The 14,686-nt window shown below is 42.0% G+C and overlaps 1 protein-coding gene across 1 annotated transcript in view; it reads right to left on the reverse strand.

Moving 5' to 3' along the window:
• Positions 1-14,589, reverse strand: part of LOC122888999 (protein CBFA2T2-like) — a 37,559-nt gene extending 22,970 nt beyond the window's left edge. The window contains exon 1 of the mRNA XM_044223977.1: positions 13,903-14,589. Coding sequence (XP_044079912.1) covers positions 13,903-13,930 — 28 coding nt within the window. The 5' untranslated portion in view covers positions 13,931-14,589. The remainder of the gene's footprint in view (positions 1-13,902) is intronic.
• Positions 14,590-14,686: the final 97 nt, after the last annotated feature.

Genomic DNA, 14,686 nt, shown 5'->3' on the forward strand with positions numbered 1-14,686 from the left:
TGGGCCGGGTGCTCCGGCGACGTCACAACCCCCACCCCCACGGATCCCCCCCACCCATTCCCGCATGGATCCTGGCCAATCATCCACTGCTGACTGGCTCTATTCAACCTGCATTCACCGGCAATGGCCCCTGCAATTAACATAACTAATTGCTTTGGCACCTAAAGGCTAAACAAGAGGCCGTGCCAAGGGAGACAAAAGTGTGTGTGCATCTGCATGTGTGTGTGTGTGTGAGGGAGGGGGTCTTTTGCAACCCCACTCTCTACCACCCTCCCCTCTACCCCTTCAAGAGATGCAGGGATCTCCCTTTAAAATGTTTTCATACTAACTACCCCCCTCTTCCAGGTTCTTTCATTGATGCCCTCTTTTGTCTCAGCTTCTTAATGCGGCTGGCTCAGCCCTGCCTTGCTAGCCAACCCACTGGGGGACACTTGAGGCGCATGAATGAGTTATTCTTCTCTCCTCCTCTTGTCTCTTATCCTCTGCGCTCCATCTTCACTGAGTTAAACTTAAATCACTGTCTGATTTATGCCTCGTGCTGTAGTGCTGCTGTAGATACAATGCAGGTTAAGATAATGGAGCCTGGCTGAGATTGGGCAGCCTGCATGCTTTATTCACTCCTGCCCATTATTCCCTCCGCCAGTTTACTTCTAGAAAGTACAGAGGATGGTGCTAAGTTAATTCTAAGCCTGGGGTAAATAAGACATTAATCTGATTTTAATTAGACAACTGATAATTGAGAGAGCACGATCAATGTGTGAGAATCCACATGGACTTGGCTGTGTAAACAAACAAGCAAATGCTGCCGGATAAACACAAACAGTTCATTAAGAGAAGGTACTGCCCCTTCTTTTTGCCATCATGCACAATCAAATACACATTTCTGAACACCACTGAATAACTTAAGGTGTAATCCTATCAAAATGGGTTTGATTTCTTTTCTGCCCTTAAGTAACAGATACAAATCCACACTAAAATGATATCTAATTGTTTCTAAGCAATCACAAAAAGGCTTATTGTGGTTTTACTATATTTCTATGGGTTGTCAAAAACTGGATTTGACTGAATAATCACCCATAACAACCTCTATGTCCCCTCTTCTCTTCTTGTAGGCCTGCTTTATTCAGGGTGCATCTGGTCAGCCAGCAGGCTCAGAGGCAGGGCCAGGTGGCTGTGAGAGAGGGAGAGAGGGAGGGGGTGGAAAGATGGCGAAATAAGGAAGGCCTTGCATCCAAAGCTACATACTGTAACCCACATGCTATTGTAGCACATAGTAGGAGGTGAGCTGCAACTGACACCAATGATGGACAAAGGCTACTAGCAGATCTAGATGACTGAGGTATAATGATGCAGGTGGCAGATGAGTGAGCATGCTCATTAGAGTCCTTTGCCATTTTCTCCATCATAGGCTGAAATGTCATTCTATTTCTTATTCAATATCTCAAAAAGATAACCAATATTATTTTGGTAGACCACCAAATTAATTACATGCAAAAGCAAGAACACAGTCACTTTTGAGATGATGGAACAAATAATTTGCTACCAAGATTGTGTTGAAACACTAATCATATAATCAGCTAATACAATTTGAAAAAACCCAGCCCCCTCATTCATTTGAATGAGGGGGCTGAATGGGAACACTGTATTTCTACTGTTTACCTCGTGATTGTTAAAATAGGTAAAAGATAATGGTATAAAATAGCTAAGTTGTAAAATCCTGTTTGTGAGTATTAGCCAGTAGTCAGGCCGAAAACAGCCCAACGTTAAAACAACGCAGGAGGCTGTCTGCGTTGGTGGGGACATGTTGTTTAAGGTACCGGTGAGACAATGAAATACGAACCAGGAAGTCCAGTTGGAGTAACAGATTGTGCGAATAAAGGTTTATTAGACAAAACACTGCACAGAGGTTTGTAATACTCACAGACAGGATTTTTCAATTCTGGTTATCAGGGCATCAACTATTTTATCTTTTGTCACGAAGATTGCGAGGTAAACAGTAGAAATACAGCGTTCACATTACAAAGTAATCCACTAGGAATGTTCACTTACGTGTGTGACTGGCCAACAGAGCACCCTACCAGATGACGTTGTGTTGGGTTGCAGCAAAAGTTGAGCCTGGTTCAACTTTTTTGCCAGACAACCCTGACTTGACGCTCCCACTGTGTCAACCGACCGGCTCCATTCAAATGAATGAGAGGGCTGAAGTCAGTCTGAGCGGGGCTGTACAAACTGTTGTGCTGTGTTTTGGTGTCTGCTAAGCCTTTAAACGCATTAATCTGTTACTCCAACTGGACTTCCTGGATCGTATTTCATTGTCTCACTGTTACCTGAAGCAACACACCCCCACCAACGCAGCCCCCTGTGCTGTTTTCGGTCTGAATCTCTTACCCTTGAAGGAAATGTGAGAAACCGGTTGCCATTGTGAGGGGGGATTATTTTACAAGATATCAATAAAGATGCTTCAGTAAATAAACTTTTGGATTTACAGGTAGCACACAAGTATCCACATATCTTTCCCCATGTGTAATCATCAAAAAGGTACTTATGACCACTTTTACATGTTCAAAGGTCTCGTGCAGCACTTTGAAGTATATTGGCCATAAATCTGAGCACTGTTCCTTTCAAAAGGGTCCCAAACAAGGAGAATAAACTATACTGTGCTATACCTATCATCTTTGTAATGGAAAGTCAGCTTGCTATATATACAGTATGGCTTCCTTTTACTGTAGCTGCTCAAGCTGTTTGCCATTGTGTGTATGTGTGTGAGATAAAGAGCGACAGACCAAGAGAGTATGCAGCATCTGTTTCTGTTCACACGCTCCCTCGCCAAACTTCCACTTTTAGAAAAAGTAAACAGGATTTTTTAGAGAGGACAGAAAAAAATTTGAGGAGGAGAAGGAGGAGGAAAAGAGGGAATAAGTTGGTGATTGAGTAAACGAGATGGGAATCACTAAAGTCAGAACTTGAGTTTTCTAAATGTGTGTTTGTGCATTTAAACTTGCAGAAAGTTTGAAAAGAAGAAATAAAGGTTCAATAAATTGTGTGTATATGCCTCCATTTACATGCATTTACATTACTTTTTGAGAAGTGCCTCTAGTGAAAACAGTGTTTTCTAAGGTATAATTATCATGATAATAGACGCCGATTCAGCCTGCCTATGGCTGCACGAATGGCATACGGGAGTGGTGGATGTGCTGAGAATGGGAGACTGCATCTGTAAAAGGGGTCTAATGGCTAATCTCCATTTTACTAAAAGGCTAACAAAAACAAGGGACTCTACTGATGGGCATGTTGCAACAGGTAAAGAATATAAAATACCAATTTAAAGGCTTAACAAATACACTAGATAGGTGGTTTATACTCCTTTGAGGAAGGATTGTACAACTCTAGAAAATGAATCGCAACAGCCAAGGAAAGCAGCAAATTATTAGCACAATGATAGAAGGTATCCACAACACAGTTTCTAGTATATATAACTATATGTGCATGCAAATATTTGATTGGGGAACATAATGCATTTCCAGATGACAGGAGAGCTGCAGATTTTCCACTCCAATGCCAACTGGTCCAGTGAATTGCCACATGTAACAGGACTGTCAAGTTTTCAAAATCTGCACCCGCCCCCACTAAATTGCATACCCATGATCCTGATCTCGCATGGACATCCCAATCGATGCATATATACCTTCATACCTATATACTTTAATGTTTTCATCAGCAGTCTTATAGTGTAGCTAATGTCAAGATGAAAACTGGGAAATGTGAGAAACAAGGTCTCTTGGGCAACTGGCCACATCAGTGCATAAGCAATACAACTCACATATGGTGAGAGCATTTTGTTCTCAGCACTCACTGAGGAGTTTGAAAGGGTAATCAGGGTGATGGGATTTCACTGGGAAAGCTGCTGCCAAATCAGTGTTAAATGATGACAAGAGATTTTCATAAATTTAAACAAAACCTATGCTGTGGCTTTGTATTCTTTCCCAGCCACAGCTTCCTACAGTCAGAAGCTTTCTCACTTCACACTATGTTGAGTCCATTTTTGTGTGTATGTGTCTGTGATGTCAATGTGGCCTTATGAGTTATCAAGCTTGTCTATCGTCATACATTGTGGAAAGTGAGCCAATTCTGGCCCGACTTCCACCAACCTCGACCTCACTGGCCAGGAAATCTCTATAGGGCCCTGACACACCAAGCTCAGAGAACTAGTGCAAATAAAGGCAGACTTGCTTTGTATCACCTCACGATGACTTATGCTTTATGATATAGTTGAAAACACCACAAAGAAAAATTACGGCCAGACAACCGCCACATGTATTCCCTGCAACCACAAGTGAGGAAAAAACTAGCCATTCAAAAAACAAAAGACAACCAAAACAAACAAGCTAGAAGTTTCACATCTTAACAATTCAACAATTTAACTGGCACTAAAGAGTTGCTTTGCATCACCCTTGGCATTGTCAGTCTGTCATCTTTTGTTTTTGGATGATAAAAACAAAATGTATAGCTGAAAAATAAGGAGAAACCACACCAAATGGGTTAAATCACTGTTTTGCTAGATTGAACAACCAATCAGATTGCTGGATGGGCTAAATGTCTGCCAGTAAGCGCCGACTAGAGTCAATAATACCGGACACACAGCAAAAATACCTCTCCTGACACCTGCAAATGCTCAACAATGGCCAAAGAACATTGGTTTAGTGTGTCAGGGCCTCTTATAAAATTCTTACATACCCAGATGTCTCTCTTTCTATCTCTTTCTCTCCTTCTCTCTTTCTGGCTATCAGATAAAAATGTCTGTTTTTGGTTAATAATTCATGTTGTTGCTATTTTTCCCACTAAGCCTCATCATCCCCCCCCATCATTTTACCAGCATGGCTCCCCTCCCTCTCCTTCCCCTCCATCTCATCACTGTTCAGATTCCCAATGTTCCCTAATCTGATGTAGCCATAGATTTCCCTGCCTGATCTCGCATGGCCACATTTTCCATTACATCTTCTACAGCACATTTATCTAATAGGGACACGTCATTTTCTAGGTCCATGTCTGTCTGGAGGACCATTTACTGTAAAAAAAATAAATAAATAAATAAATAAAAACAGTTAGAGATAAAGTAAGATGCTTCTCGGTAGTAATCAAGGCTAAATGAGGGCTATTTTCTCTCTGTCTGCAGGGTCAGATAAATGATAGGTCATATAAACAGATTTTACTGTATGTGTTGGTTCTGGACAGTGAACCAACAAAGTAGCATTGGAGGATGGCGAGGGGACGGATCAGGTTCCCAGATCACCTTCCCACCCACACACACTTTTGCTTCTACTTCAATGTTCTCAAATACCAAATAAATATAAAAAAAAAAAACTGGAAAAAATTGGGGAAATCTCTTCTTTCACCACTTTTATTTAAAGAGGCCCCATGGAGTTCTCTTGTAAACAAACAAAAGTTATGTTTACATTCAGTGTTACTCACCAAAACTCATTGTGTTTATCCTTAAGGTCTATCAATCGTGTCAAGTGCATTTCCTTCCTCATAAAACATTTGCAAAGCCAATTTTAATAGTTTTTTTTTAAATCAGTGCAGTCTTCTTCTCCCCTGCCTAATCTAGCATATCTCTGCATATCCTGCCATGCATGTGTGTCCTCATGCATGTACACAAGATAAACAAAACAAAAACAGCTCCATAGTGCTACTACAGGTCTAAAACTCCACTGCGAACCTTTAAATGGTAAATGGTAGAACAACAAAATGGTTCTGGTTGGCAGTGTGGCTGAATGGATAAACCATTTCACATACAGGCCCAATGACATAGGCTTAATTTTCAGGGCAAAGCTTATAATTCCATGCCTCTTTCTGTTATTATTTTGTATGTGGTTCAAAATAGCCATAATCATAGGTGTTGTGTAGATATCTGCATGTGGTCAGATGCCTGGACAACTTTAAAAAGTCTGATCTGCCTTTGTTGGCAAATAGCACTGAATTAAATCACTTTTTATGGCCTTGTAATCATCTGACATTAAAATAAACACAGACATGGTTGGAGACAACAGAAACTTTGCCCCTTAAGATCCACACTAGAGTTTTTGAAGCGTTTTGTTTTTGACATCCGTCTCAAGGAACAAGTACGCTTCCATTACTACAGTCTCTAAAAGATGCACTATAGACACGCCAACCACCTCTCTATATTTTCCTCTGGCTCAAATCACACAAATCTCTTTTATATATGTTATGAACCATATTAACTGTTACAGTGATTGATCGAAAATAAATGAATCAATAAATAAAAACAATGCAGCTTTCTTTCTCATGGCGCTTATTTGAAAACTATTTTTGTCATTTTAATTTCTGATATTAGTTGATGTTAGGACAGCTGCTTCTGAGGACAGTGAGGTTGGAATCGATGCAAATTTTAGGTAAAACATTTGCTAAGTCAGTCTTTTGCATATTAAAAACCTAAACCTTCATTGTGGACTAGCAGTTGTCTTCTTCTCTGCCTTTTCCTGGTACAATGCTACATTTCTTGGCGCATCACTGCCACCAACTGTGCATCTTCCTATGCATGCTAGTAGAGCACAAGCTAGAAACAAAACAAGCTCATCAAAACATTGCTCCATACTGCCACTAGTAGTCAAAAACATAACTTTGGTGACAGACAAAAGTACACCAGCCACAGTTGTGAAAGGTGTCTCATATGACATCACACTATTTAGTCACTTTTTATGGCATTTCCGACAAGATGTATGTTTTTGATGGTCAACAATGCTTACATATTTCCAATGAAAGGCCATATAGAAGGAAAAACATTTAAATTATCTTTATTAGTTTGGACATCAGTTCAAAACTATATTGAGTCCCTCAAGACTCATTCACAGCTCATCCGATAGACATTAGCAAGAAATTGGTGGCTGGTCAGGGTGGTCGCATGGTGGTCCGACACAAAACAACCACTGACTGGTACTTTACCCCTTCCTGACATCCCACTAGCCCAAACATACCTCTCCCTTCCCCACTTTCCCCACAGTCCACCGACCCGCCTTTGCCCCCCTCTGTCCTGCTATTACACAACTATTGTGCCCTCCTTTACAGGCATCCTCATATCACCCAAAACAAATGGGTCCCGCATTTTCCTCTCTCCCCACCTCCTTCTCCCCCTCCGTTCTCTTATTTTCTCCCTCTCTTTCTCTCCTTCACTCGGTGCCGATGAAAGGCAGGCATTGAGCCGGCAGTGGCATTCCAAAACCTCAGGCCTCGGCTCCAGTGTGTCTGGCTATTCAACACTGCTGGGAGCCATTAGTTTAAGTAAGGTCTGACCCGCCTACTCACCCACGGAAAACCCTCAGATCTCCTATTACACTCTGCGCACAGAGGGGAGACACACGGCTGCTCTTCGGGTGCAACGAGTGTGTGTATGTGTGTAAATACTAAACAGAGACAAACAGAAATGAGTAAATATAAGAAGTGCGGGTATGAGAGAGAGAGAGAAATGCATGCATGAGTGTGTGTTTATGAGTGAGAGGGAAAGTGAGTGAGAGCGTTTATGTGTTGGTATAAGAGACAGAATGAGAGAGTGGCTGCATGTGTGCTTAAAATTTATGAGCGGTGGGTCTCACGCTCACTTGGCTGCATCTTCCTGAAGTTTCCACACAGGGAAGCCAAGTGTGTAGCCAGACGCCAAATCCTTCTCACCAATAACTCCACTTAAACGATATTCAACAACCACGCACTTTTCTAAGTCTCTCCAGCCGCTCTCTTGTTTAACTTATGTACCAGATATGCTGTCAGGGAGATCCATCTATAGCACTCACAGTTAAATCCTTAAATGCAGCAATTTTGCTAATTAGAAAATCATACCACAGATCAGAACTTGCTCTGTGTTGCCAGCCTCACCCAATTGTCGGCACATAAACATGAATAGTTCTCATAAACAACTCCATGTTTGGGAGAAGCTGTGTGTGTGCTCGGATAAGCCCACACACAGACATAACACATACAGTGAGTAACTACTCACTGGACATTACTCTCAGTACAAAAGGCTTTATTTTAGTGACAGTACTGCATATTGTTCACATCTGGCCAGTAAAAGATTTGTGACTTTGCCACATTTTTTTAATAGGGAATTAATGATGGTCCAAAACTGAAGTTCGTCAAATACATCATTTATAGCTTAACACAAATCTTGAGGGTGTCACCTTATGAAGGCAAACTAATACCTTCTTGTTCCCGCTGTCACTATATTCACTAATACAACACATATTTTGCCCCAGTATTGCATGACTAAATAATTATAATAATCAATAAATAATTAGTGGGGACAAATCAGAGGTGGCAAACTGCTCAAATTTAGCAGTTTGCCTTTAATGTGTCTTACCTATGGACAGTCTAAAGGAAAAAATCTAAATTCACAGAACTGAAATTTTCCTCAATTTTATCCAAAGAAAAAATGTGTAGTATTAGTTAATCTCTGTTACCGCTTGGTCCCAGCATTTGGTTGTCCACTTGTAGATCAGTTGTCCCACTAATTGTCATTAATGGGAGCAATGAATTAAGCCTTAAAAGAAAGGAGCCACAAAAAAATAACAGAACACAATAGCATGGATATCGCTTGCTATTTTCAATGTTACTGCATGTTGTGTCAAGGTTCATAACAACTCCCACTCTTGTCAAAGCCATCACACTGAGCTGCTTCAAATAAATGCACATCTTCAGCAGGCTAAGAAAGGGAAAGTCATCTTTACTTAAAGGCAGGTGATGACAACACCACCTACAATATGTTACTTTATACTGTGTATTTTTGACTGATGTGTTTGTGTGTGTGTGTGTGTAGTTTCCTGCTACCAGCAGTCGATTCTATATAAACCTTCCATCTCTCCTTTTCTCTCCCTGAGGCTGTAGGAGCAGCTGTGTTGTTCTCTTCCCTGGCGATGGCCACACCTGTGATCTGCAGGTGGTTCATCTGGCAGCAGGGCCGGGAACACCTGGCCAGCCAGAGATAGAGCCTCCAGGCTTTACTCTCGGCGTGTGTTTGTGTGTGCATGTAATAGTTTTGGGGATTTCTGAAGGGCTCAATTAAAGTTGAGGGAAGATAACGGCTGGCTTTGCTCACACACACACACACACACACACATTCAGTGGTGGCATTTCCCAAGGTTGAGCCTCAGGGATGTTTGGGCTTTTCAATGTTGCAATGTAATCCTCTATTTGTGTATGTGTGTGTGTGTGTGTGTGTGTGTGTGTGTGTGTGTGTGTGTGTGTAATGGACAGGGAGTGTATTTAAAATGTTACTTGCTGGTTCTTTTTCATTTCAAGACATAACAAACCAAACTAAACCTCCTCCTGTCTTTCCAGTTGTTCCTGTTTAGTTTTGCGGACTGAATCGTACAAATATCTCCTAACAGAACAACAGGCGACTGTGGCAGCACCTGCTTTGTTGTTGCTTTGCAGACCCACCATGGGTATGACATCACGCTACAGTACTCTGCTAGGACAAACAAGCAAAGACAACAAGCAGAGACACCAGCTGAGGACAAGACACATAAACAACAGCACCCAGAACACATTCCACCCTGGGAGCAAGAGCAGACAGAGTGCAATGCAAGTTTATGTGTGTAGCAAGAGAGCAGGTCCTGCTCTCTGAAAGCACAAGGCCCAGCAGGAGTGAAATCAGAGAAGGGACAGATGAGGTGAACTTGACAAAAGTCATAAAACTCACAACTGACACGTGGGGAGAAGAGCTTGGGAGTGATATTGGCTTAGGCTAAGATTCTCTGTCACATTCACTGTGTGTGTGTGTGTGTGTGTGTGTGTGTGTGTGTGTGTGTGTGTGTGTGTGTGTGTGTGTGTGTGTGTGTGTGTGTGTGTGACAGAGAGAGAGAGAGAGATAAAGTGAGACTAGGCCAAGGCCACACATCATCTTCATTGCTATCTGTCAGGATGTGAAGCAGTCATTATCTGGGTCAGAGACTTTGCTGGATATGCTTGTCGCATATGCTTTACATAAGCATTACATGTGTTTCATCTGATAATTCCATAAAACATCTATCCCTTCAATATACAGAGGTATTACTGACAAAAGAAGAGGTGAGTGACATCTTATGAAACTTTCTATAAAAAATAGGGGAAAATGGCAAATAGAGAGAGGGGAAAAAATGTGATGTTGCCTATGTCTTGTCAAACCATGAACTCAGACTTGAGTCTTCAATAAGAACTCATACGCAGTTGGATGTCAGCTTTCCTCTGGGCGATGAAAGACCAGCTGCAGTTGGACTCTCTGCATGGTGGCCAAGACAGACGAGCGGGGATGGAGAGAGGGATAAGGACAGATACTGTAAATTGAGATGGAAAAGGAAAGGGAACAGAGAGAGGGAAGAAGAAAAAACAAAAAGGGATGGATGGATGAGGGAGGCCGAATGTCAGACAGAAACAGGAGGTGAGAAAGAAGCGCTGGAGTAACCCTGGAAGGCGTGGAGAAAAGGGGGAACCAATGCTAACTCCTCTTTGTCTGAGCCAAGTGGGAAATGATGGAAGGGGGGTGGAGACAGAGAGACAGGGGCATTAAAAAAGCATAATGTGGTGATAAGTTCCTTTCACTAGCTTTTTATTTTATTTTTTTCGCCTGACCACTCCGATTCACTCTGAACTGACTGGGCCCTTTTGTTCCCACCCAATGTCCCTCCACTTAAAGTAGAAGACCGAATAAACGCCTGCACACAATCCTGGGACCTGCATGCCACCATCCTGATAAAGGATACATGATTTTTTTTTTCCAGGATGATTTAAATGAAACACAGAAGAACACACAAAAGAGGCTTTAATCCTGTTTGGTTGAATGTTTCAAAAGCCATATGACAAATATGCAAAACCGCTCTCAAACCCTGCAAGCCGCCTTTTTGGAATAGTCAAATGTGTCAAAGCGATGTTTACGCTACCTAGTGACACCTGAATGCAGAGGTCATGGCAGTGGTTGGCAGTATAACAAAATGACAGTGTTAACAACGCTCAGGAGCCGAGCTGAGAGCTGCAATCAAGAGTAAAACGCACAGAGCTGGCTTATTTTTCAGAGGCGGGGAAGTGATGTTTTGTCAAGGGGTGGGCGAGCACGGACACTCTTAATAGCCCTCGTCTCCTGTACGGCTGGTATTTCTGAGGATTGTTATTGGCAGGTGATCCTCGGCGCAAGATCCCATCTGGATCCTATCCTCCCAGCCACTCCGTGCAGTGCCGCACAGCAACAAGAAACAGCTGTGCAAAACTGGCTTCAATTAGCCTCACATTCTCCCTGACAGTTAATCCCTTTCTACTCTCCTTCTCTCACTGTTTTTCCCCCCTTTAACTGTTTGGTCACTCCTCTCTTTCTCTTTTTTTAAGCTTTGCTTTAGGTTGCCACACTGTCTGAAGTAATAGACAGGGGAACACAGTGTGCTGAATTGGAAACAGACAGTGGGACAGAAAGCTCAGAGGTCTCACGAAACACAGAACATGACAATTCCCATCGGTTTGAAAAGGCCGATGATGCTGTTTGCAGTGGTTTGGGACTTAACACAAGGGAACTTGATAATAAGATGCAGAGATGATATATTTTCGTTTCCTGTCATTGGGTAGTAAACGCTTCATTACAATTAGGGTTCATTTAAATCTTAGACTGCAATTTTCATAGCATGTGATCCTTAACAGTAGATATGTGACACATGCAATTAAAGTCTGTTTAAATTGTCATTGTCAGATACTGTGTTGTGGTTGTCACATGTGGAGCACTGGGCAACAAAATGACCCCATAAATTCAGTCTTTAAACATCTCTTTTCCCAATAAAACCACACTTAGCAAACACTTAAGTGTGATCCAGCAGTGCAGCACATTGAATAAAATGTTGTCGCTCATGAGTCATTAATCAAACTCAGCTCAGCTCAAACCAGTTCAACTGCACATCATCTTGACTCAGCTAAACTGCACCGGGGAATCAAGCTCAGATTGGTCCTGCAATAGGAAATGGGAGCCAGATTTGAGGTAAGGGAGCCGATCTGATGGGCCTGATGAGCAAATCTGGAAGGTTCTGCAGTCATTGTAGCCCTGGGGCCCGAGTAAAATACTAACAGGTGGTAGTGCTGGTGGAAAAGACCCATGCAGAGACCAGAGGGAGTGAGAAGGATACTGAGCTCACAGCCTGAAACACACAAACACACACCCAAGCACATGCATATTACAGAAACACAGCCAACCACATGCATGATACATAGCAACACACAGAAACAAACGTAAGCAGCACACAGAAAAACAGAAAAAAACACGCAATTTGAACGTTAAAACGCATTTTCAACATACGTACCTGAAAATACATTTCCCATGCAGACACACACATGCATACCAACAGCCCACAAAGACATGAAATGGTACAGGGGTGACTCAGAGAAGATCTGCAGGCACCTCTCTCTCTACCTCCAGCACAGGCAAATTCTCCCACATGGCAAAATATAAAGGGCCCACGTCTGGCAACGCTAACAGCCCACTCAAGCCAAAACCAATTAGGTCTCTAATGCAAACCTGCAGGGCCCCTTTGTCGTTTATTTCCCCTTTTAATGTCAGAGGATTGGAATCTGACTCTATAACCCACCCCAAAGAAAAGAAGGAAAAAGGCAAAAGGGAAAATTATCGGGGGTTCCAAATTATCCACATGTTTTCGAGTAGAGCTAATTGAATCAAGAGAGAATGGAAATGATTGACTAGTGTGAGCAATGTTGAGCCTACATGCTCTTTAACACATTTTCTCCCAGTGTACACACAGCATCCCTGCTTCCCAGAGGGCTATTTAGCTTTCTGCATAACATCAGATTACTCCAACTAAACAACAATTACGGTAAAACAGAAGAATACACATTTTTGGGTTATAGTTGGAACCAAATTTTTCCAAAACAGGAATTGCTTTCAAACCCAGAATTCATCATGTTTATAGTTTTATATTACAGTGCACACTCTGCTGCTCCCTGGTGGCCACTGTAGCACCATCATCATCATCACCACAACATCACCATCAGCATTTACAGTCATGTCTTTGTCATGTGATTATTTGTTTCTCTGTGGTGAAAAAGGGACCAGTTGGGAGTCCTCAGGGGAGTCACAGTGACACATGGGGGCCTACAGTCAAGCCCTCAGGCCCTGCTGACCCCATTTGCATTGCAGGACTGTACTATTGACCCCTGATGTAAAGCAGGCAGAAACCGCAGGCAAAAAAAGAAAAACCTCCTCCTGGCATCAAGCAGCAGCTCCAGCCTGGTTTCACACCGCCTGATGTTTTTGTCTTAAAAAGCTGTAAACTCCAGATGGTGGAAAGAGAGAAAAAAAAGCTTTGCCTGGTGGATTAAGGGCTCCAAATCCTCCACTGAAAAGACACATACACCGAAAGCTGCTATTCAATCAAATGGGAGCATAATAGCTGTCTTGTGGGGCTATATAAGGATAATGCATCCAATAGAGTATATGTTATGCATAGTTTATTTAATGGACCCTAATGAGCTTAAGATCTCAGCAGACAAAGGGATGACTGAGTTTTTGTTCGGTCATTATAATGATTTGATAGAAACACATTCAAAGGTCTGCTCTGGGAGAAGAATCAGAAAATAATAGAGAGAAGTTTTTTTCTGTCCACATTATGTAGCCTATGAAGCCTAGTTCTGCTATATTTTCATTAGGAGGCAGAGACAGCCCTTCAGCTGGGATTCTGGTCCTTAATTATGTAAAACACAGAAATGAGAACAAGGACATGTCATGGGACATTTGTTATGACTCAGCATAGTGTATCATGGTGTGCAGGTGTAAATATACATACCTGTGGATAAATGATATCAGGTAAAATTAACTCAAGTGTGATGCTTCATTTTACTCAGGATGTTAAGCATAATTTAAAGTCTACTTACAATTTAAAGCACTCGGCATTCCGACCATGCTCTTCGTATTTTTGAGTTTTCTTCTTCTTGGCAGAATGATGGCTGATACGATCAGTCTTTTAAAGTCCTTCAGTTTCTCTTCAGCGCGGTCTCTACCGGATTAAAAGACTTTTAAAAGACTTTTGAATTAAATAGAGTGAAACCAAAGCTGCAGGAGACGATCGATTCACCACCGGGCAGCAGGTATCTATTCTAGCGCAACAGAGAATATTTGTGTGGGCGGTACTAATTGTAAGCATTTAACCAGAAAGCCAGTAACGCTCCGTTACAGCAGCAGGGAAACGGTGTCATAGCAATGATTAACTCCGAGCGGCACCGAGAGGACACCAGAGCTCAGCTCACATAATCCTCACAGCAGACACACTTCCATTGCCTTGAGCAAAGTCGTTTATGACCGACTTGTTGGTGTATTGATTTTGTTTTTTCATAGCCTAAATCTATAGCCTGGAATGCCTCCACAAATTGTCATTGAAACAAGCAAGGATAGGGAGAGCCTGATTAAACTAAAAATGATGGATTGTAGGCGAGTTGATAAGATGTAGCACTAAGGGATGAATTAGTGTTGTTATTCTAAAATGTTGGACAATATAACCATGCATAAAGTTAAAAACAAAAGTTGAATAATCGGTGTGTTATCTGTTGAGCTTCCTAACACCAAGCCAGAACTCTCCAAACACAAAAACCTACACAGTCGGACTGATCTGGACTCCATCCAAAGTCTCACGTGTTATTCCTTCTTTACAAGCATAATATT

The sequence above is a fragment of the Siniperca chuatsi genome, linkage group LG2, assembly GCF_020085105.1.
Source record: "Siniperca chuatsi isolate FFG_IHB_CAS linkage group LG2, ASM2008510v1, whole genome shotgun sequence".
In the NCBI taxonomy this organism is placed as follows: domain Eukaryota; kingdom Metazoa; phylum Chordata; class Actinopteri; order Centrarchiformes; family Sinipercidae; genus Siniperca; species Siniperca chuatsi.